Raw genomic sequence first — 24120 nt, forward strand, 5'->3', positions numbered from 1 at the left:
GCAGGCCCTGCGGAAAGATGTCAAGTCCTGCAGGGCCCTAGTTTCTTGTGACAGAGCGTTCCACTAAGTTGGGGCCAGTAATGAAAAGGCCCTGGCCCTAGTTGAGACCAATCTACCCACCTCGCGACTTGGGAACTCCAAAATGTTGTCATTTGTGGACCTTAAGGTCCTCCACGGGGCATACCAGGAGAGGCGGTTCTGTCGGTACATGGGTCTCTAGGAGGCTGAGGCAGGCTAGACTCCCCAGCCCAGCTCACTAGCTGACCTAGGAGGAGCTGCGTCAGTGGATTAGGCTCAGGACAGGTGGGGGTCACCTGCCTTATCAAGCCCAGATGCTGCGATCAAGATTCAAGGGATAAAAGAGATGGAAATTGCTTTTGCTTACCTGTGTTGTTGCATCTCCATTTGTCCAAAGAGAGAATAGCTCTGGCAGGAGCCAAGAATGCAAAAGCGCTGGCTTGGAACAAAGGTAACCTGAAAGAAAGAAAAAGAGAAAAAGGAGATAGCTCAGACTTTTTGTGCAGTGTCATAACTTTCATGCAGATTTTTTTCTAAGGAAAAGAAGAATCAGAAGAAGTCCTTCTTGGATGTGTTAGTATGCATTTGACCAGATTACACAAAATGTTGACTTAAATACCAATAAGATAAATGAGAGTGAGGAAGGAGTCCACATCCCAGCTTATCTGTGGACTATTTGGGAGGCTTTTGACGAACCACAGCCAGTGTTATATTACCCAATTAGCAAAATGGCAATATTAGAGTGAGCTCTCTCATGAAAGAGACAGGTAAGTAATATTTTTTAATACAATGGACTCCTGGGAGTTTTTTCCTAGAAAGTGGCATGGACAGTTTAATAAATAATTTCCCCATACTGTAGTCATGTATTGATTATGCAGTAGAATTCAAAGTCCTAAATGCTCAGGCTGTGCATACTTCAGAGGTCAGAGGAAAGCGCACCAGATGGTCCAGCAGGGCTCCTTTACATGAGCTCCAAGATCCAGATAAAAGGCAGTCTCAACAATTGTTTCAATATTGCTCAGTGTGGTGCTGATCACATGAAGGTTGCATGTTTGATCCCGGTAAGGGACAGCTGCATATTCCTGCATTGCAGGGGGTTGGACTAAATGATCCTCGGTATCCCTTCCAACTCTATGATTCTATTCATTTTTAATATCCCTAGCCACCAAAGTCCTTATAGTGTGAGGCAGGTTAGAAATCTCTTCCCCATGCCGTAGCAAGAAATAGGTTCTAGACCTAGGAGCCAACTCCTAGGGGCCATAGGGGCTTCGGCCCCCGCAAAGTTGATGGGCATTCCCATTCAAATGCTGTGTGTGCACTGCGTTATGTGATCCATTATGCAAGGCGGGTCTTACCTCATCTGGGCCCCCACAATATTTTATTCAAGTTGGCATGGAACCCCTAGTTCTAGAGCAGATTGGTGGGGGGTTGGGGTTGGGGGGGAGCTACAAAAGAGGAAGAGGAATAGCCAAAAGATTCCCATCCCGTTCTGCTGATAGAAGCCTTACCATCATCTGAGTGACACTGTTGATACAACCCAATGTATTTGTGACCACACAGAGGGGCTGTGGCAACATATCAAACTTTGGGAAGTGTAGTACAGTGGTGCCTCGCAAGACAAAAAGAATCCGTTCCGCAAGTCTCTTCATCTTGCGGTTTTTTCGTCTTGCGAAGCAAGCCCATTAGCTGATTAGCGCTATTAGCGGCTTAGCGAGCTTAGCAGATCAGCTGATAAGCGGCTTAGCGGCTCAGCTGATAAGCGGCTTCGCGGCTTAGCGGCTCAGCTGATAAGCGGCTTCGCGGCTTAGCGGCTCAGCTGTTAAGCGGCTTAGCGATCAGCTGTTAAGCGGCTTAGCGGATCAGCTGTTAAGCGGCTTAGCGGATCAGCTGATAAGCGGCTTAGCGGATCAGCTGTTAAGCGGCTTAGCAGATCAGCTGATAAGCGGCTTAGCGGCTTGCGGAAAAGGGGGGGGGGAGGAAAAAAACCGTGCAGGAACTCGCAAGACATTTTCGTCTTGCAAAGCAAGCCCATAGGAAATTCGTTTTGCGAAGCACCTCCAAAACAGAAAACCCTTTCGTCTAGCGGGTTTTCCGTCTTGCGAGGCATTCGTCTTGCGGGGCACCACTGTATCTGTATTATACAAGATGTTTTGGCAGAATATCATTATTTATAAAGTGCACATAAACAACTCAAATTTGCACAGGCAATCAGCCGTGCCATTTGCTTTTTAAGAGCAACCCACACAACTATCCATATCAATCAAGTAAGGTCAATGCTGGAAGAAACACAAAGGAATATTCGCCTGATTTATAACATGAGCAAAAACTGAACACTATTCTTTGTAATAGCAGAGAGGTACACTGGGCGAATGACTCAATATCACGGGGATTTTGTTGGCTCTTGTGCTCTGCCCCTGGTAAAGTTGTTGCTCTTCTCCCTCACGTACACATTACCCTTTCAAAAGCCCTCTAATTAAGTGTAGGCAATTAAATACATTCTTCAAATGTTAGATCACTGAGTGTTTAGAATTTAGTTCCAGAAAGGGTTTCTTTCTTCTCTGTGGGGTAAAAATAAGAATCAGTCCATGTCTATACATACCTAAATCAAATTGCATTTAAGCCATGAGTTCACTTTTTATAGTGATTAAGGACTGATCTTTTTAGCATCTTACAGAATCTGTGACTTCTTATTCCGAGCAAATTTATTTGGGACATGTGAGACATATCAGACTTAACAAGTGCATTTCTTGCTTCTCAAACAGTTCAGTCACAATAACCCCTTTGTCAAAAGTCTGTCAGCTAGCATGCAGTAAATACTTTCAAGTATAACTGGGGTGGGGTGGAAGGAATTAGTGCTACTTTCTTACAGGGTTTGTTACAGTCAAACATTATATACATTTTGTTAATTAACAAACGTAAAACATTTTAAAAATGAGTACACAGAGAATCCAAAAGGTTTAAGAGAAAACCTGGAGATACTATTTTAAAGGCTGGGGCGTAAAAACAATCTTGCATCTATTCTATTCACTTATGTTCTACTAATGCACATTTAGAGTTCTTCCAGGTGGCAAGAGCAATAATTAAGATTTTTCACAGTCTTTTAGATGAACCTATGCTGGTGTAAATAACTTGGATTCTTAAAATCAGAAGTAATAGCCAGAAACCATCAAAGTATTTTTGTACCAGTGGAATTTGAGCTTGCGAAATACAGAAAAGTTTGACTTAAAGAGAAAGGGGAAGATTAAAGGACTGAAGTCTGGTACAGAAGTACCATTCTCAAATTTCCTGTTCATGGTTAGGAAACCAGCTGTGTGGTGTAGATTCTTACACTCCCTCCATCTCACTTCCCCAGTCTGCTTTCATCACGATGCAGTGTGCCAGTACTAACCATGCTTAGCACTGATTTTTGCAGGGAGAAAACCAGAAGTGAGAGCTCTGTCTTCTAGTGCTTATTTTAAGGAAGATTTTTACATATGGTTGCTATAGCCTTTGGGCTTCCTCTGCTCAGGGAAGAACTGCTTTTAAGGTTTCTAAGAATTACAGAGCAGGGCAGTTCACAGAGAGGAGCGAGATTTCCTTTCTGGGAACTATAGCATCATGTCTTGGAAGAAACAGCAGGAACATTCTGAGCAAGTCAGGAAAAAACAAAGGACAAAAATTGTCCCTTAGATTGGTACAATTGATATATTTCTGTGGATCACTTGATATGAAACTAGATCATATCTACTTTAATTCAAGAAACTTGAAATTGTATTGCCCAGGGCTTGAGGTTTTTCTTTGGGAAGATTCTCTTCAATCATCTTCGTTTATTTAAACAGGCTTAACTGAACTCTCCTACTGAGCTGCTGCTATCTTACCACCCAATATTCTATTTCATATGTAAATTATGCCAAATACCTTGTTTTTGAGGGAAAGACTCCAAGACTTGATATTACTTGGAAGAACAGGTGCCATGGAAGGAGATAACAAGAGCCTAATACAATGAATTGTTAATATTATTTTAAATTTTTGGTATATATTTAGGATAAATATATAGAAAGAAGTACTGGAGCAGAATTCCCTGCTACCACAAAGGATATTTTTGAGGGGTGTGGGAGTTAAATATATATTTTGGAAAGGCACAGAGAGCAAAACTACCCACAAAACAGTGCGTGCTCTCCACAACCATACTTGTATCAACTAGTTTATCCCCTCAATGCTTACAGTGAGCTGGAATCACCCCCAGTTAGCAAGGCAGAGAAGTGAATTTTAGACTGAGAAGAGGTCAGTTGCTGTTGCTTTTGGTCCCCATTTTGGATTGCTAATGTGCCACAAATGCGCGCAGCTGGATGAAGGCCCTTTGCCCTGGCTCAGAGGCAAAGCGCATGTTTGCAAGCAGAAGGCTCCATGCTCTATCATTAGTAGCATCTCTGGGGAAATGACCGGAAGGATGGGAAGGGCCTCTAGTGGAGTTTTTTCAGAGACAACCAGTGGACCAACCATCTCACTTGGCATAAGGCAGGTTCACATGATTCAGATATTTGAAATAGCAGTCATGCTTCAAAAAAAAAGTTTCAATAGCTAATTATTGTTTTAATAAATTAACATGTATACTCAGGCGGGCTACTTATTTCTGACCTACTTTTTTATTTAAGCTGCACTAATTCTTGAATCGAGGGACGCAGGTGGCGCTGTGGGTTAAACCACAAAGCCTAGGACTTGCCAATCAGAAGGTCGGCGGTTCGAATCCCCGCGACAGGCGGAGCTCCCGTTGCTCGGTCCCTGCTCCTGCCAATCTAGCAGTTCGAAAGCACATCAAAGTGCAAGTAGATAAATAGGTACCGCTCTGGCGGGAAGGTAAACGGCGTTTCTGTGTGCTGCTCTGGTTCACCAGAAGCGGCTTAGTCATGCTGGCCACATGACCTGGAAGCTGTACGCCGGCTCCCTCGGCCAATAAAGCGAGGTGAGTGTCGCAACCCCAGAGTCGGCCACGACTGGACCTAACGGTCAGGGGTACCTTTACCTTTAATTCTTGAATCACTGGCCAAAGTTGAACTAGTTGCTTGGGATAGGGAGAGGTGTACCTCTAAACAGTTAACAGGCAGTCAAATATCATCCTCTTAACTTACCTGCAGCCAAACGTTGTTTGCAGCAAAGTTGTGATTCCAACACAGAAGAATATGGTCCCAATCAGCTGGCTAGTAGCCCACTGGTCAAATCCAACACACATGGCATCTGCTAGCAGGAAGGGCACTGCTATAGTGCCACTGAAACACGTCAGGTAATGCTGCAAATACAGAGGGTTATTTTATTTACAAACATGATATATGATTGCTTTCCGTTTGTTTACACCATTACCATTAGCTCAAGAGCATTATTTTTCAAGCGCCATATATTTCCAAATTGCTTCCAAACAACCATCAATTAACACCTGCTTATGGATAAGCAATTTCTAGAAGCAGGACTCAACTGTAAAGACAGATGCCGTCTGGCAAGACCAAAGCAGAAGCGGTGCTGCATTGCAGTACAAAGCAAAGTAGAAGCGAGAAGACCACAAACAATGCAATAGGTTGTCAAAAGCCATCTGGAGAGCACAGCATCACCACTCCCTAAGGAATTAAGTCTCGAGGCAGAACTTCACTTGGGATAGATTCCTGCCAAGGATTTGGAAACGCCAGTGTAAAATAAAATCAGCAGGTATATATTATACTACCAAGAAACCTTACTGAAAACTATTTTCTGTAGTATGCATATGGTAAATAAACAATGGGGAGGGGGCCATAGCTCAGTTGTAAAGTGCCTGCTCCGTATGCAGAAGGATCAGCCACTGGAATCTCAGGTAGCTGCATTGACAGGAACTCTCCAAGACCCTGGAGAGCTGCTACCAGTCTATGAGGAATAAAAGACTGATTCTGTATAATGACTTGGAGCAGAACCACTGCACAGAAACTATGGAAGTCTCAGACTCTCCAAGTGTCCCTATTTTCCAGGGATGTCCCTGATTTAGAGATGCCATCCCGGTTTCTGATTTGATCCCAGAACGCCCCACTTTTCCTTAGGATGTCCCTATTTTCATTGGAGAAATGTTGGAGGGCATGGAGTTATCCAACCCCCAAGCCGTCTGAAGGCAATCCTGTTCTTTAAATGCTGAATGATTTATTATGTTTTTGTATATGTTGGAAGCTGCCCAGAGTGCTGGGGAAACCCAATAAGATGTGTGGGGTATAAATAGTAAAATTATCATTATGGAATGGGACGTTCCCTCCCTATTTTCATCAGAATAATGTTGGAGGGTATGAAGTCATTCTTTAAAAAATTAAGGATATAGAAGCATACAATTGAATGGGTCAGGCAGAATCTTGGAGGTTATCCAGTTCAGTTCCCTGCCAAGTGCAGGATCTGGAACATAATTTGAAGATTTATATGTAAGATTGTAATGGGGATAATCAATGAATTGTTATCTCCATCCTTCATTTCTTCCTGATTGCAAGATTCTGGGAAACTTTGCTCTAAGGATAGCGGTGCTGTATAAGTTATAAATAGACAAATTCCCAAAGTCTTACTACATAATAAATGGCAAATGTTCCTATATATTCAAAGGGCATGGTCCTTCACTGCAAAAATGAAGAACTCAAAAGCACAGTTTAATAATTTTTTTTACAAAACATACTGGAAAACATCTTTTCCTTAGAAATGCCTTGATACCAAGAGCAGAACTCCTGGGCATGGGGGAAAATTGAGTTTGTGGGCCAGCAGGCTTATCAGTTAGAAAGGACCTAGTGATCCTACTGATCAGTACAGGATCTACAATTCAGAAGTCAGTGACAGACAGCCATCCAGACTTTGCCTAAATGCCTCTAGTGAAGGAGAGTCTACCAGCTGCCAAAGCAGTCTGCATCACTGCCAAACAGTTCCTAAGGTTTAGTCGGAATCTGCTTGGAAGTCCTGCCCTCTGGAGCAACAGATAACGCAGCTGTTCCACCTTACATGACAGTCCTTCAGATACTGTCATGTCCACAACTTAATCTTTTCTTCTTCAGACTACTACACCTACCCTGGTCTTTCAACCATTCCTCATAGGACAGGAAACAGAACTGCAGGCAAAGGATCCGTGGGTCTTTTCTCTTGAACTACACAGTATAGTCCCTGCAGCACACAAACGAAATGGCACTTCTTTCCCAGGCTACAGGAGCAATGGGAAGTTCTGCTGCACAAGACCCAATGACTTGAATGGAAACTTTGCAAAAGCATTACTATGACCTTCCAAAGCTTCCATTTGTTTCAATAGGGCTTGTTCTGTTCTTTGGTCAGGTCTGTATCTCTCCTACTTGATGCTCTTAAATACATATTAAGACCTGCTCCCTGAGGTAGCCACCTTTGCTTCTAAAATACCTCATTTTGGCTACAAGGCTGTGCAGACTACAGTACCACAATTCCCAGGATCACCCGTTGGTAGAACAGCAGTACACGATTATGGGTTGTATTTAGAATTCCCAGATTAATGCACCAAGTGCACCTAGCTATGGGGCAAATCAATGTGGACTTCTGGGGTAAAGAACTGCCTATATAAGCACTAGGACAAACATTTCCAGAGGCTCCAGAAATATTTTTGCCCTCTCCAGTGTACCAATATGCTACTGTTGCATTGAAGTACAGTGAAAGAAGAACTGGCTTCTCACCTTCCCAGCTTCAGCAATTAAAATTCAGAGAACTAGGACCAAAGAGAAAACTGACTGTAAGCCAACATCAGTTCTTGAAATCTTTCATTCCTGTGTTGCTTGCCTGCATTTTTTTCCTGCTGAATAATACTTAAAATATTAAATATAGCACAGTAGGAATAACGAGAGCACCATATTTTTCTCACAATATGTACCTGTAATCCCAAGAATATGCAGAGGTACCAGGGAGGAACATCTTCAATTGTGTATATCATGTCCGTTCTTTGGGCGTCCAAGCTTCCGCTGCTATCTAGTGTCTCCGCCAGTGAACTCTGTTAAAAACAGATCAAGCAGTGGAAACAAATAATTAGTAATTAAGTATTATAGAAAGATGCACCAGTTCAATATGCAACATGGTTACGAGAGCACATTTGACAAGGTCTGTGCCCTGTTTCAAAGCAGCGTCAATACACACACTTAAAAAGCAAGATCTTTTAGCTTTCAAGTAATCTGTTGCACTTAGTATGCAAGAGATATGTACACACACACACTCACCCTTTCATATAAGCAACCTCTTCCCTTTGCCTACAAGCAGGGCATTATACTCTTCTTGTAATATAACCATGGCACATTACGCCAAAAAGATTATGATGGCCAATTGGATTACACAAACAAATAGAGCATGAGGAACACCAAATCACATATCATCAGGAAAGGGGCGTTTAAGAATAAATATAGTAATAATGGCAAACCTTGCATAAGAGACCAAGATTTCACAATTCATGGTACAAATACTACTTACTACAATGGATGTATTCCTTTCAGTACACATAGCTGAATTTTCAGTGAGTTAGACTCAAATCAGGGTTGCATTAGAATTTAGGCAAGACACAACAGGATGAAAAGTTTGACCACACTTACTAGAGCAGGAGATAAAACAATGGTTCCCTTTATAGGCCCAATGTGGAAAAAATCCAGAATAAAAATAAAGTTTCTAGACTCCACAACATTTGAAAGCATCATGGTAAAAACTGCTCAAGGATCAAACATTAAGACACTGAGAAGAAGCCAAATATGCTGGTCTTTCTGTAATTGTAAGTATCAAGGCCATACATTGTCCAATATTTTTCAAGCGTTCACTGAAGTCTTTCATATTTCATAACAATAATTTGGAAAGCCAAGAGCGCTGAGTTGGCTCCCTTGTAATTCTGGCAACTACAATGTTTCTATGAATAGTAAGCAAAAATGTGAAAAATCAGCAACACTGATGATATTGTCAGGTTTACTCATGACACGTTTCTGATTCACCCCCTCATTGCTAGCTGCTCTTCTTATTCCAATGCAGGGTAAATAATTACAGTAGACAGCCACAACCTGTGCTGTAGAATCTTGGTCTTTTGCTGGTGGATCACTAATGTGAGCCACATGGGCAATGGCCCACAACCACAGAGAGCAGACAGAGAAGGACAGAGGAAGGAACAGATTTAGGTATTTATTTATTTGATTTATATCCTGCCCTTCCCCCAATTCAGCAAATAGACAAATACAGTGAAGCTAAACTATATACATAGGGACGCGGGTGGCGCTGTGGGTAAAAGCCTCAGCACCTAGGGCTTGCCGATCGAAAGGTCGGCGGTTCGAATCCCCGCAGCGGGGTGCGCTCCCGTTGCTCGGTCCCAGCGCCTGCCAACCTAGCAGTTCGAAAGCACCCCCGGGTGCAAGTAGTTAAATAGGGACCGCTTTCTAGCGGGAAGGTAAACGGTGTTTCCGTGTGCGGCTCTGGCTCGCCAGAGCAGCGATGTCACGCTGGCCACGTGACCCGGAAGTGTCTCCGGACAGCGCTGGCCCCCGGCCTCTTGAGTGAGATGGGCGCACAACCCCAGAGTCTGGCAAGACTGGCCCGTACGGGCAGGGGTACCTTTACCTTTACCTTTAAACTATATACAGTGAAACTAAACATAGAAACTAAAACATAGGCATCAGATTAGGAATAAAGGCATGGGTAGGCAAACTAAGGCCCGGGGGCCGGATCCAGCCCAATCGCCTCCTCAATCCGGCCCACAGACAGTCCGGGAATCAGCGTGTTTTTACATGAGTAGAATGTGTCCTTTTATTTAAAATGAATCTCTGGGTTATTTATGAGGCCTGCCTGGTGTTTTTTCATGAGTAGAATGTATGCTTTTATTTAAAATGCATCTCTGGGTTATTTGTGGGGCATAGGAATTTGTCCCCCCCCCCTTTTCAAAATATAGTCCGGCCCCCACAAGGTCTGAGGGACAGTGGACCGGCCGCCTGCTGAAAAAGTTTGCTGACCCCTGCATAAAAGGGTCTAAAAGGTCTGAAGTGGTTGTTCAGCTTACATCAGTGGTTCCCAAAGAGGGTAGTAGCATCCCTTGGGGGCCAGTGGGATCACTCAGGGGCTACTAAGAGGCAGAAGGGTGCCAGAAGTGCAAACGACTATCAGACTGGCCACACTGGATCAAGTTCATCAGTTTTGTTGAATTAATTACAGTAAATACAGTAAACAGTTTAAATTGGATTCTGAATAAATGAACAACTGGTTGTTACTGCTTTGAATTTCACTGTGTTTTTCTCTTCCTTATTGGGTTGTGCAAACCGCCCTTCTAAATAATGCTTTTTATAGGGTATCAGGCACTGGAGATGAATTTATGGAACCAAGGGGGCGGTGGCCCAAAAAATGTTTGGGAACCACTGGCCTAGCTCTATCCACAGAAGTCATTTTAAATATTTGTTAAGAGATACTTTTTATTGGCCACACCCAGGAGGATGTTTTCAATTTACCAATCTCAGTGAAAAGAAGGGCTTGTATAACTACCATGCTGACTTGAATCCATATTTGGCTGATTATTTATATTTGGTTGTTGAACAGGAGACCCAAAACTAATCCTTTTTTTCCTAAAAAAAATGTTTAGGGGTACTCTCATTTTCCTACTCATATTGAAAAACTGGCCCTCAGTAAGGCCAAACTTGGGTTCACAAAATGCTTAGGGGTATGCGAACCTGTGTCCCACCAGAAAAAAAGCACTGCCCAAAACCAAACCCATTTACTCGTCAATGTTGTGTTTAGTATGAGAGAGAATAACTGAAACTACAGCAGCAGATGAATTTTTATTTCCACTCCAGTGCCGATTTAATAACAAAACACAGTGGTACCTCGCAAGACAAAATTAATTCGTTCCGCGAGTTTTTTGTCTTGCGAAGCACGGTTTCCCATAGGAATGCACTGAAAATCAATCAATGCGTTCCTATGGAAACCGCCTTCAGACCAGGTCCGGGGACAGTCTGTCCCCCGACCTCTTCTGAAGGCTGGGGGGGACGGGGGACAAGGGCTTTTCTTCCCACCGCCAGCCTTCAGAAGGCTGTTCTGAAGGCTGGCGGTGGGAAGAAAAGCCCTTCTCCCCACCTCCCGCCCCGCAAGCTCAGGGGACAGGAGGGCTTCTCCTCTGTCCCGGGGTGATTTTAAAATGCTGGCGGGTGGCAGCGAAGCCTCCGCTGTCCCGGGGCGATTTTAAAAAGCTGGGGATCGGCAGCGAAGGCTTCGCTGCTGCCCGCCAGCATTTTAAGATCGCCCCGGGACAGCGGAGAAGTCTCCGCTGTCCCGGGAAGGCAGGCGGGGGGGGGGGGAGCAAAGACTTTTGCCCCCTGCCGGCCTTCAGAAGAGGTCCAGGACCTCTTCTGAAGGCCGGCGGTGGGCGAAAGTCTTTGCTCCCGACCGCCAGCATTTTAAAAGAGGTCCCCAGAAATTTCCCTATGGGCTTTCTTCTTGCGAAGCAAGCCCATAGGGAAATTCGTCTGGCGAAGCACCTCGAAAAACGGAAAACTCTTTCTTCTTGCGAGTTTTCCGTCTTGAGAGGCATTCGTCTTGCGAGGTACCACTGCACATACTTCTGTAAAAGGCAATGGAGAGTTCCTTTGTTTTGTTTTGACGGGAACTTTAAGTTCTCCCTGTGGTTGTGATTTCAACCATGACAACTCAACCCTGAGTACAGCATGGCTGACATCAGTTGAACTGAATGAGATGCTAATGAAGGAAAACGGCTTGTTATGCAGGATAGTTGCACCTAGTTGTACTAATGCCAGATTTCTCAAAGTAGCATGTGGCAGGGAGCAGGCAATCTTGTCAGATCTGTGGAACACTCCTCACAGAGCTCCTGCCTACAGGGAGGTTCTCCCATTCTCCCTCTCCTGGGACAAAGTCACTGACAGCGAGACTGGTAGTGAGAGAGGAGGGTGCAGAAGGCTATGTTCTTAAAGTCTTTCAACTACCATGCCTTCTCACAGGATTCCTTTTGTATGCAGAGAAGAGAGGTGTGGTTGAAGGCAAACATCCATGAGTGGGACGTCACAGACCTGATGGAAGCTGTTCCAACTTGCCAAAGATCAAACAAACAAAGTAGAATTTGGGGTTGTGTGATGACAGAAGAGCCTCATTCAAAAAGGGATGTACGTTTATTGTATTTGGAAATGGCTCTACAGTTAAACTTAGGAGAATGCAGAATGTATTTCAAGGCTACACCCTTCCAAGGGAGCAGTAGGAAGAAGACAGAGTAGCTTGGCTCATCCCAACACATGGCTCAAAAATGCCAACAACGTTTTCCCAAAAATAACTGATCAAGAGCTAGACTCTCATAACTCATGCACTGTAGCCTAAGGGGTAAAAGCAACCTAAATAAACACTTTCAAGAGAATCTCTAGCTCAGTCTCCAGCAAACATGTCTTCAGTGCTGAATAATCAGGAAAACTAAAGGAAGAGGGGATCAAGACCATACACACCCCATAACTTAAAGCTTCCTCAGGAAGGATTTGAGAAGCAAGAATTCCAGGAGGCCTAGAGCACTAGTTACCAATTCCGTGTAAAGGAGCACAGAACCTTTGCAGTCTGTCTTACAGCCCACCCAGGATGCACATTTTTGTTGAAACAAGACAGGAGGAAGAACTCAAGCCCCCTCCCCAAAAGAAAATCCTTTAGGATTCTCATTCTATCTTAGGTCCTAAGAGAAGGTAAGAAAATTAACAAAAGTACATTTCCTACCACCCCCTCCAAGCTTTCCCCAGTGCTTCCCTAGAAGGTCTAGCACTCCCCATGAACAACATGGGACGAAGCAAGGCTACTGGGGGAGGGGAAGAACTCAAACAAAATCAGACGTGGATCCTAAGGTAACACAGGGAAGGTTTTCTATCCCAATCTCTCTCTTGCAGTCCCCAGACCTCATCCATATAATTCAGGCTGGTCCTCCAACATGCTCCCCACCTGCCCGAGGCTTTTCAGGGAGGAGGGCAAGATGTCAAACATCCCTTCTGTGAACTTGCTTAAGATTTTAGGATCCTAGCCTATGGCTGTATCAGGAGCTCTGCTGAAGATGGAAGCACAAAAGTGGCTTGGTTTGCACATAATTGTCCAAACTCTGCCCAGTGGCTTCACTTTATTATGTTTGGTCTAAAGCCAGGGTTTGTTGCTGGCTGAGGAACCTTGGTGTGCTTTCATATAAGGCTTTGTGTTACATGCAAACCCATCCCCCTTCCTTCACCATGGTTTCTTTGCACACCTCAGATGGTAACCAAGATACAAAGAGAAGATGAAAAAACAAAACAAACTTTTGAAAAGCAAGCCATGGTTGTTTGATCATCTGTGGGACAACTCATAGGTGCTTTGTTAAACAAACTCTCTGCGTAACAGGCTAATGACATGCGTTTTCTGAACCATTTTCAAGAACATTTTCCACTTGTCTAAAACCAATGGAGATCCAAGTTAGCATGCTTGACGAAACTTTTTTTTTTACGTAAACAAAGTTTAAACTTTAAAGTCAATGAAACTTAGAGTGATGTGTTAATTTTATCTGTTGTAGAAATATCTGAATTAGAAGCAAAGAGCATTAATTTAGCAAGCAGTTGTACAGAAGCAAAATAGCGTTAGTTATGCTACATAAAAACAGCATGAAGACGGGTTTCTACAGCTTTTCTGTGACCCCCACATTTGCTGAGACCCACCCCCCCTACTCCCGGTAGCCAAAAGTAACTGAACTAAATTGTTGGAAACTGTTTTACTGGAAAACATGTAAATATTTTAAGGCATGACAGTTTAATAGTGTCAGTTTAGATATTAAGCGATTTTTAAAAACAAAGTATCAGATTCTAATGAGGCATGCGTGTAAATATCAGTTCCGTAGAGACACTTGAAGAAAAAAATAGTTACAGCTTTGATTTTTCAGTCTGACTAGCACTGTACCCACTGCTGTTGCCCAATCTTACTTGTAATACATAAGCCTGCTAATTAATTTTATGAAAACAATGCCTTTCTAAAACTGGATATTTCCTGCATGAAAAATGCAGCAGTTTCCTACTCTTCCTCACATCACGGGGAACAAGCAGGCTTGTGTAGGAAGAGCTGATGAGTGACGGGATGTGGGAGACCTTTGTTCAAAATAAGAATGATAACAAAAATCTATCACAAAGGCAGAAGACCCAGCATCAAGGTAGCAGCTGCAGTATCAGCAGATGTGCTGCTTCTGTCCTACGAGTCAGAGTGAAGACCAAGCAAATATATTACTTAACCGATATCAGATATTCAAAATATGCGTCTTGGAATCCGGAGTCCAGTAACCCAGTTGTATAACTTTATCCTATTAGTTACACATGCTGCAGTTGCCTAATCCCCTTATGATTGCCACCACCTACAGTCCTGGAAGTCTAGGTGGTCCAACTTTGGCACCGTTTCCCTTGCATCTCCCTGGCTGCCAACATTAATCTCTGAAACAAAGGTGGCATTAAAAACAGAAACGCTCAGTCATTTTGCCTTCTTGAATAAGCTCAGTGTTTATAGCTGGACTCTGGAAAAAGGAGGTTTGTGCAACAAGACAACTGCAGCTATAGTAAAACTGATTATCAAAACATCTACTTCAGCCCACACAAATGAGGGAAATTATGTACAATCCTAAAATCCACTGGTAAATTATGAAGGCCCAAAACACGAAAGTTTTCAAGTACAGTCTTTCCAAAAGATGCTTTCACTCTAAGAATTATCAATGTTCCCTTAATCAAAGAAACCTGTCTTTAACACTTCATCTAAATTATGGAAGGATAGAAAATAAGGGAAATTAAATTAGTTAAAAGGTAATCAGTGATAATGTCCCTCCCCCATTTTTTCCATCCTGTATCTTTTCTCTAATTCAAACTGCAAATTTCTAAGCATTTATAAACTCATTAAAAAGCAAAGGGGGTGGGAATGTGATGCTGAAACTCCCCCATCTAATACTATCTTTATATAGAATAAAGAAAGCTGATTCTCAGCTTTTTTTTCCCTTTTAAATGTAGTTCCAAAAGATTCTTTATGAATCCAGCAGGCCTTGAGGGAAACCAGATAATCTTACCTCTCATTTTAAATATTGCAACAAGGAATTGCACAGAGGGAAGTGTGTGATGGCAAAAAATCAATTTATTAAGATTCGGGGGGGGGGGGGGGTTCTGTGAAATGAAACTTGCTTCCTTGTTTTTTATATTTCCCTGTCTTGCTGAAATATTTTCCAGTCTGCAAAAACCTGAATACGGCAAACTAAATTTCTTTGGTAGACTACACAAGCTGCTTAATTTATTTTGTAAGCAGAATTTATGGGTTTTACTGTTATCTAAAGACATTGCCTTGAAGTCTTAACAAAAGACATGGATAATGTCAGGAAACCACAAGGAAGACAAAGGAGGGAACAAGCAAAATTAGTAGAAATGTCAAACTGAGGAGAACAAGAGAAGAGTGAAGAGCTTCTACAGGATTGTCAAGGTCTCTTCATAACTGCTTGTCAGGATACTGACTACTGAATCCAGGGTGTGTCCCTTGAGAAACCATACCTTCCACTGATAGATATTGTTAGTGGGATGGGAAAAGCACTGTCTGTAAATGTTTGGCACACTGTGCCATACAACCAACCATCACATGGTAATAATAAGAATTATGCAATAAACAGGATTTCATGAATCAGATTTATTGTTCATCATGATTGACCTAGAATATGCAACAATGCTGCTCCACACTTTATCTTTCATTCTGAGTTAGTGGTAACAGTGCACTTTTTTCCAGCTGTGCTGCCTGCCACAAGCCAGAGAAGATACAAGAAGGTTATGAACAAACAGATAAATTTCTGTAACCTTAAAACACCATTACAGTCTCCACCTTGATTCTCCAGGCAATTCCCCATCATCTCCACACACTACCAGCACTCAAGCTCTTCTCCTGGCTCCTTCCCATGGCTTCTCTCCAAAAATACTCCAAGTGATCACCAGGAGATCACCTCAGTGTGTGTGCAGCATCCCGAGCTGAGCAAATGAGTTACTTTGGCTTCACCAGAGCCAATCTTTGAATCTACTCCAGAAAGATACCTTTTCAGCAATTCCATTTTCAGTTGTATAGATTGCCATAAGCTCTGTATCTTCCGTATCTTGATCGCCACTTGATGTAGCTCCACCATTCATTACAACCTATGAAAAAGAAAAAGGAATTAATATATAAAAAGAGTTACTATAGATTTTCAAATAAATGTATCCTCTAGGGCAAGCGCAGGAATTATTATTCTCAACGAAGAGCGCAACATTTTCAACGTACTGAATTCATCGAGAGCCAACTCCCATCAGCTTGAGCCAGCCGATGTACAAGCAAAAAAAGTGCAGGTAAAAGCACTGGACACACTTGCTGCAGCAGCACGCAGCTCTCTTCATGCCACGTAGTCACATGAGCGTCCTAGGAAGGGAGGCTGTCTGGAAGAGACAGAGAGAGCTGGCTGCTGGTGCTGCAGCAAGTGTGCCCAGCACTTTGACTTGTGCAATGTTTATTTTTCTTTGAAGGCCTTTGGCCATTTCATAAAGGAAAAGAAGATAAGCACTGTCCCATCCCCACCGGCCCAAAACCAGACAAAATATTATCTGAACTTCATTTTCACCTCACCGATTTTTAGGGCATGTTTGGGTTTACTCCCCTCCCTGAACTGCGGGTGGGGGAGCTATTGAAAGACTTGGCACAGTACTAGACTGAACAGGAATACTGCAGCATAAGCACAGGACCCGTCAACAGTATTTTATCAATTTAAAGAGATATACACATTATGCCACAACAGGAAACAAAATGTACACATTAGAAAGACACCAGCCCCTGTGACTTAATACAAACAGGATTGGTATGGAAACAGTGACTGTAACAGCAGACTAGAAACCCTCTGGTCCAGTCTTACAGAGGGCAGAACAGAGGTGGAACAACCCCTCAATACACTATTCAAATACTGGAAATGACAATTAGACTAACAAATAACCATGGTCAGCAAGTTCATGTTTCCATGTTGCAATGAACCAATGTCAAGCTATCATCAATTGATGAATTGCATTACTTGAAAGTGGTTTGGCAATCTGTGGCTAAATTGTCATAATCATCATCAGCATTTGCATGCAATAGTTCAAAGCCTATCTAGTCAACTGTACTCAAAGAGGTAAGAGTCTGATTGCTTGAGCAATCTAGTCAGTGTACACAACATTTGTACCTGCATTCTGGACAAAGTCATTCATACAGAGCCCTAAAATTCATTTCTAAACCATGGAACTATTTTTTCTTAGTCGCCTCTCCATACTAAAAATACATTCAGAGCACTTTCTTTCTGAAGATTCAGATTAGCAAGATGGCTTTTACAACAAAGATGACTTTTACAACCAGCTTCTACTCCAGAAATAAAGATCAGTAAAGCTTTCTGTGAAAGGCATATCACAAGTCACCACTGACCCATGCTATTTTCAAAGTTGTGCTATTGTAAAATGCATTTTCCACACAATGGGAGTTTTTAACTGGACCTCATGGGGCACACTTTGGAGAATCAGTGCCTAGAAATACCTGGCTGAGAACGATGATTGAAGCAGAAGCAGATATTATGGCCAAGCTTGTGATTACATCGTGCCACCACAGGGAAGCAATGCAACTTTTTGGAGTATGCAACTTACTGGTAGTGTGAAGAAAGCAGGATGCTTGGATTCATCCTCATATTTGCCCTCTGTTGGACTTCCAGTTTCAACTGACTTAGACGTGGTGTTCTTGCCAATTCCCATTGTTTCCCACAATGCTCTAAAATTCACGTAGTCACTAAGTTATTAGTACGGGGATAGGGTTTTCAATTAAAAACTAGGGCACCTCAGGGAGTCAGAAGAGCATCACAGGAGTTCACAACGGAGCATGAGGTCCTGTAAGTAACATGTGCTTCTATGGCACCTAGAAATAAAGAAATGAAACACCAGTAAAAAATTTGCAATACAATTCCACAAGATATTTGCTGCAGTGTATAAACCTGACCGAGAATCCAGGTTTTATGGCAAGTTAATTACATTGAGAATTTCAACCAATATCCAAGGATGCCCTAAAGAAGACAGTCAGCCACAGTCTTTTTTTTAAAAAAATTTTTTTTTATTGATTTTCCAACACAAATTAAAAACAAAACAATACACAGTACATAAACAAACAAACATATAAACATGTATAATTTCAAAACCTCTTTTTCATAAATCTTACTTCCCAGACTTCCCCATGCCTCCCCTTATCTGCATCCCTATTTTAAAATTTCTTCAGCAACCCCTCACTTCCATTAACTAATTACTCATTTTCTTTTTTTACCTTCTTCTCTTACTTAATCAATTACAGCTGTAATTCTATATTTTCCTTTCCCTTGACATTTTAGCAAGTCTTTCCCCCCTTCACAACACAGCAGGAAAATCCCTCAAGCCTATTTGATTCTGGTGACAGGAATCATGAAATAGATATTCAGCCCTTTTCAAGGCTGACCTGCTCCAGTTCTTCCTTAAAACTCAAAATGAAGGTTTACCACTCATTCTTCATCCCCTGCCTACAGAAACTAACCCTGAGTTTCGAACTGCATATACTTTCCCTTTTAGCCATACTCCCACCTTCCTCCTCTCCTTCTACTCCACCCTTCATCAATCTGGTACCCTCCAGATGCTCACATGAGCCCCAGCCAGCACAGTCAGAGGATGTCAGGGCTGATGGCAGCTGTACTCCAAAACAGCTGGAGGGTACCAGATTTGGGAACACTGCTCTATTGCCTCCCCACTGAGGAATTTCAGATGATAAACTGCAAAGGTCCCTATCCTACCATCTGACACCATAGTCTGAAGCACCACACCTACTGAGTGATGGTGCTGTTTACATAAATAAAGGCAAAACAACAAAAAAAAAACCTTGCCTACGCACTTGGTTGTAGGTAAACCTTTCAAAAAAGCACACACAAACACACACATTATGACAATTTAAAGCTGGTCACAATTAAAAAAATGGATCTAATCAAAAGTACAGATGTGAACGCAGATCAAATTTCAGTCTGAAACTGGGGTTAATAAAATTAAAGCTGTGTAAAGACTGCCTTTGATAAATGAACAAGGATGATTTAATTCACACACAAAATAACTGTGCAAACACAGATTTAAACAATCAAAATGTCCAAAGATGTTCCAAAAACAAACCAGTGCTCCATCCATCTGCAGTTAGTATTCTTGGGTATGTACTTTAAGTTCACATACTCATTTTTAGGCTACTCCAAAACCCTTTTCTATAAAGGGACATGACTTGCAAAATGTCCAGAGATGTTTGCCTCTGCTGACAACTCACTTTACACAGCCTCTTACATCTTGTTTTTTGCATGAGTGAATTAACCAACTCCCTTTACTATCCGACTTCTGTGCAATAATGCTTCCACTTTAGAACCACTGAAGTCAAAACACTTAATATGTGTTCTAACTTAATATGAGGCTAACATTCATCTAAAATACTGAGAGCATGGACTGTGTGTTAAAAGTTATATAGCAACACAGGAAATATAGAACAAACAAGTGGCTTTTTGGAAATTGGGATGCTACCATTCTATGAGCCAATGATAAGGCAGATTTGGGGAAATCATCTTCCTTTAGCATAAGGCTGTTTGGAAGTATATATTGCTGTGAAAGTAAAGGGAGCAAGAGAGAAATGAAAGACTGGGAAGACCAGGCTTTCAATATGTTAGCCGCATGGGGAGCAAATGAATTGTTAAGAGAGTCCACTTTTAAAGGACCTGGGGACAATAACAATGGCTCTCTCCTTTAGCTCACTTCTATATAAGTTGAGACACAGACAAAGGGCGCTTCAGTTCCTTCCTCTCCAGAGAAGCAAAACAAAGGCAGACTGGTGGCGGCTGCATACACATTAGGTGGGCAAGTTAAAGAGCATTTTGCCTTTGCATGAACAGTTGAGGGACAGAGGAAGTGGAAAAACCCGGGGATAGATCAGGGGTCCTCAAAGTGGGCGGTACCGCCCCCTGGGGGGCAGCGAGATTACACAGTGGGGTGCTATGAGGCAAGGGGGTGCTAGAGGTGTACATGACTATCAGACCTTGAAAAGCTGGTATCACTGGATCAATCAATTTTGCTGAATTAAAGTAAATTGTTTTAATTGGATTTTGAATTAAATGTGCAACTAATCATTGCCGTTTTGAATTCTATTGTGTTATTTTCTTCCTTAGTGGTTAACATAAACTGTTATGTTCAATCAACCAATCAACCTTTATGGGCATACAGAGAAGACTGGAATATATGAATCGAAACATAAAATTGGCATCTGTTCACAGGAGGAAATGCTTTAAGTTTAAGATAAAACTATACAGGCCTAGTAAGGTTAAAAAGTACCACTCAGGTCTTATGACGACGTAGTTTCATGGCATGGGTAGGCAAACGAAGGGCCAGGGGCCAGATCCGGCCCAATCGCCTTCTGAATCCGGCCTGCGGATGGTCTGGGAATCAGCATGTTTTTACATGAGTAGAATGTGTCCTTTTATTTAAAATGCATCTCTGGGTTATTTGTGGGGCCTGCTTGGTGTTTTTACATGAATAGAATGTGTGCTTTCATTTAAAATGCATCTCTGAGTTATTTGTGGGGCATAGGAATTCGTTCAATTTTATTTTTTTTCCAAAATATAGGTCTGAGGGACAGTGGACCGGCCCCCTGCTGAAAAAGTTTGCTGACCCCTGTTTCATGGCGTTGCTCAGATATTCTGCTACTTCCTCCATATGATCATGCCGGCAGCTATTCAATAAAAAGGAAACCCTGTAGGAGTCAGAACAATTTAACCTCTCCTTCAGCAGGGGGCTCAAACATTTGTGGCGGATTACTGCATAAAAGGGACAGTAGAACAAGACATGTGGTCTTGACCCATCCTACACTGCAAGGACAATACGTCTCTGAATATGGAATTTAGTGTTATGCCGGCTGTTATACTAAATAATGTTTTTATAGGGTAGGGGGCACTGGGGATGAGTTTATGGAAACGGGGGGAGGGGGGAGGCCCTAAAATGCTTGGGAACCACTAGGCTACAGGCAGTGTTGGGGGGCCACATGAGATGACTGGATAGAACTCCTGGGATACCAATTACGGTATTCCTTCCTCAGTCTAAATTCCTCCTCAAACAAAAAGGGTATAATCAACCATATTATCCTGTGTTACAACAACTTTGTTCTCAGGTTTTTGCCGTTCCTTTAAGTCCCATGACTCATTTCCCTCCGAAGAATGGCAGGTAGCCAACAAGCACGTTCTGCTCCAGCTCTGAAATTCTATCAGTGGACACCTGCAGTTTTAAAAGCAGCTAACAACAGTGGTGCTTGACTCCAAGAAAAAGCATCTGATAAATCATGAAGCCAGAAACAGCAATAATACAAAATGCTTTCATAAAAAAAGGCAATCAAGAGTATTACACTGATCTTCCTTCGTGTTAGCTTAAAAAATTAGCCTGTAGCATTTTTAGCCACATTCCTGAGGCAAAAGGCAATGAATGGCCTTTGAGAAATCACCATGAGAAACAAATCCCTCTATAATCTCACAAAAATTTCCTAACAAAATAAGGACTGTTTCCTTTCTTCTCTCAAAAGCTTGCCTAGAAAGAATGATTACAGGCACATTTTAAAACTAGAAATAGGCAAGGAGGGCAAGGGAGAGGGTGGTGGGAAAATGATCCTAGAAGGCACATAATGGCCTGCAAACCAAGTCAATGCAGCCCACCAGAAACTCAGTAAACCCACCCACCCTGTCTCGGTAGCCTACCAAGGCTGTCTGTCAAATACCTGTCAGGCACATTCTGCTGCAGAAAGACCAGGATTCAGGTTGGTGGGCTGTGAAGGCCTGCAGGAAAGGAACTTCACGCTTGCAAGAATCTAATTCAACCCACGCATTCAAGATAGCTGCCTCCAACTTCTGCTTTCCATTTTCACAACAGCGGAAGGCCTAGCTAGTTATGTACACTACAAATGCTTCATAAGCATATTTCTGCTTTCTGACCTGACCTGAAGAAAAAAAACATGCTTGCACAGCACCCTGCAACAAATTTTTGAGAGACAACAAACCTTTCTTTTAAGGTGGGGAAATAAGGTGGAAATAAGTGAAAAATCAGATTGGCTAAGAGACTGGCATCAATATCAAAAAGACTGGCCAGCAGGCCAGGAACATTTTGGGGGGGAAATCACAGACTGTCTTGATTAGCAAAACAATAATGCTTTTAAGCATTTTGAACAAGTGAAGCAGATAATTACTGTATTTGGGCAGAGTTTTGATTAGCCAGAATAGCTAGCTGGCCGACCAATGTTTGGCAGAGCCTCAGTTTTGCACAAAAGACAATTCCCAATTCATTACAGGACAGCAGCTTCTGAGTCTCTATTTGGCACCTGTCAGACCAGTGACACCAAATAAGCCTTCGTTCTCTTCCAGTGGAAAAAAAGGGTTGCAGAAAGATGGATGCAAGAAATTTGGATGTACCATTGATAAGATACAAAGATTGCTGGCCTTTCCACAGTAGTTGTATCAACTGGGAAATTCCACTTGGACAGGCTGAAGTCATAATCCTTATCCATGAAGCTGAGATAAACAAAAGCATTTCTAGCAACACAACTTACCAATGAAACTGGATTCACAAATTTCCCTCATAACAAGGGAGCACAAATATTCAAACTCAATAGAGGAAGGATGGAACTAACACAGGGGTGGATGTGGAGGTCAGGATAGGGGGGAAAGGCTGTGAATCCCTCTAATTAATTTATAAAGCTTGTTTGTGGCTTATCCGTAAAAAAAGAAGTTATGTACATACAAGAAACGATAGATAGCACATCTAATAGCACTTTGATGTGCTGAGAGTGATTTCCCAGCTGGCATTGGGCACAGAAGAAGTGTTACATGCCTCCACTTCCTCCTCACCACACTCTCATTCTCATTCTCACTCTCTGCTCTTCCCCTTTGGGCTTGACAAGAAGCACCTGGGAATCACTAAATACCATGAAACCTCAAGCAGCAAGGCTGTGCAGAAGACAGATGACAAGAAGCTCAAGTCTCTCACAGAGGGCAATGTGGGATATTGCGGAGGTACTGTGGGATGATGGAAACTTACAATATTCAATAACCATCAACAGTAGACCAACAGAAAGATTCAGGGCATTCCTGGTCAAGACCAAGTCATTCAGGGGTGGGGGATTGTTGTTTTTTAAACTCATCATCACCATCTATTTTCATTATATGCACAGCACACTGCATCTATACCACAATTCATGTACAGTGGTATCTTGGTTCTCAACCTTAATCCGTTCTAGAAGTCTATTCGACTCCCACAACCGCTTGAAAAGCAAGGCACAGCTTCTGATGGGCTGCAGGAGCTTCCTGCACTCAAGCGGAAGCCACATCGGATGTTCGGCTTCCAAAAAACATTCGCAAACTGGAACACTTATTTCCAGGTTTGAAGCATTCGGGACCCAATTTGTTTGACAACTAAGTTGTTCGGGAACCAAGGTACCATTGTGTATATATATGTATATGAAGTGGTACCTCAGTTTACGAACTTAATCCATTCTGGAAGTCCGTTCTTAAACCGAAACCGTTCTTAAACCGAGGCGTGCTTTCCCTAATGAGGCCTCCCACCGCCGGTGCCCTTCCACCATGCAGATTCCATTCTTAGACCAAAGTACAGTTCCCAAACTGGGACACTACTACCAGTATTGCGGAGTTCATAAACCGAATAGTTCATAAACAGGGCTGTTCTTAAACCGAGGTACCACTGTACACACACGTGTACACACACACACACACACACACACACACACACACACACACACTAACAAAAGTGCAGAGAGTATTTAGTTCATCTTTCCTGAACTGATACCTTCCATATATTTTGGATTATAATAGCCACCATTACTGGCCATACTGGCTAAGAGCAGTGTTGGAAACTCAGATATATAGGCTAATCGTCAAATGCCACCTTAAACTTAGGTTATGGTCACCACAATGGCATGTCTAGGCGCCACCCCCACCCCCCCATTGATGATGATGATTTTCATTTCTATACTACTTTACATTTTAAAGAAAAAAACTCAAAGTGGATTACAACATGTTAAAACATCAAATACAAC

At 42.4% G+C, this 24120-nt stretch overlaps 1 protein-coding gene across 8 annotated transcripts in view; it reads right to left on the reverse strand.

The window, feature by feature from the left end:
- Positions 1–24120, reverse strand: part of SLC23A2 (solute carrier family 23 member 2) — a 79597-nt gene that overhangs the window by 28965 nt on the left and 26512 nt on the right. For 6 of the 8 annotated variants that reach the window (XM_077931202.1, XM_077931203.1, XM_028741218.2 and 3 more), the window contains 5 exons: positions 17643–17907; positions 16044–16142; positions 7871–7987; positions 5127–5284; positions 386–474 (listed from right to left, as the gene is read on the reverse strand). In XM_077931202.1, coding sequence (XP_077787328.1) covers positions 386–474; positions 5127–5284; positions 7871–7987; positions 16044–16142; positions 17643–17747 — 568 coding nt within the window. In that variant the 5' untranslated portion in view covers positions 17748–17907. The remainder of the gene's footprint in view (positions 1–385; positions 475–5126; positions 5285–7870; positions 7988–16043; positions 16143–17642; positions 17908–24120) is intronic. The other 2 variants (XM_077931205.1, XM_077931204.1) reach the window with 1 other exon arrangement.

Source organism: Podarcis muralis, chromosome 7 (genome assembly GCF_964188315.1).
Source record: "Podarcis muralis chromosome 7, rPodMur119.hap1.1, whole genome shotgun sequence".
NCBI lineage: Eukaryota > Metazoa > Chordata > Lepidosauria > Squamata > Lacertidae > Podarcis > Podarcis muralis.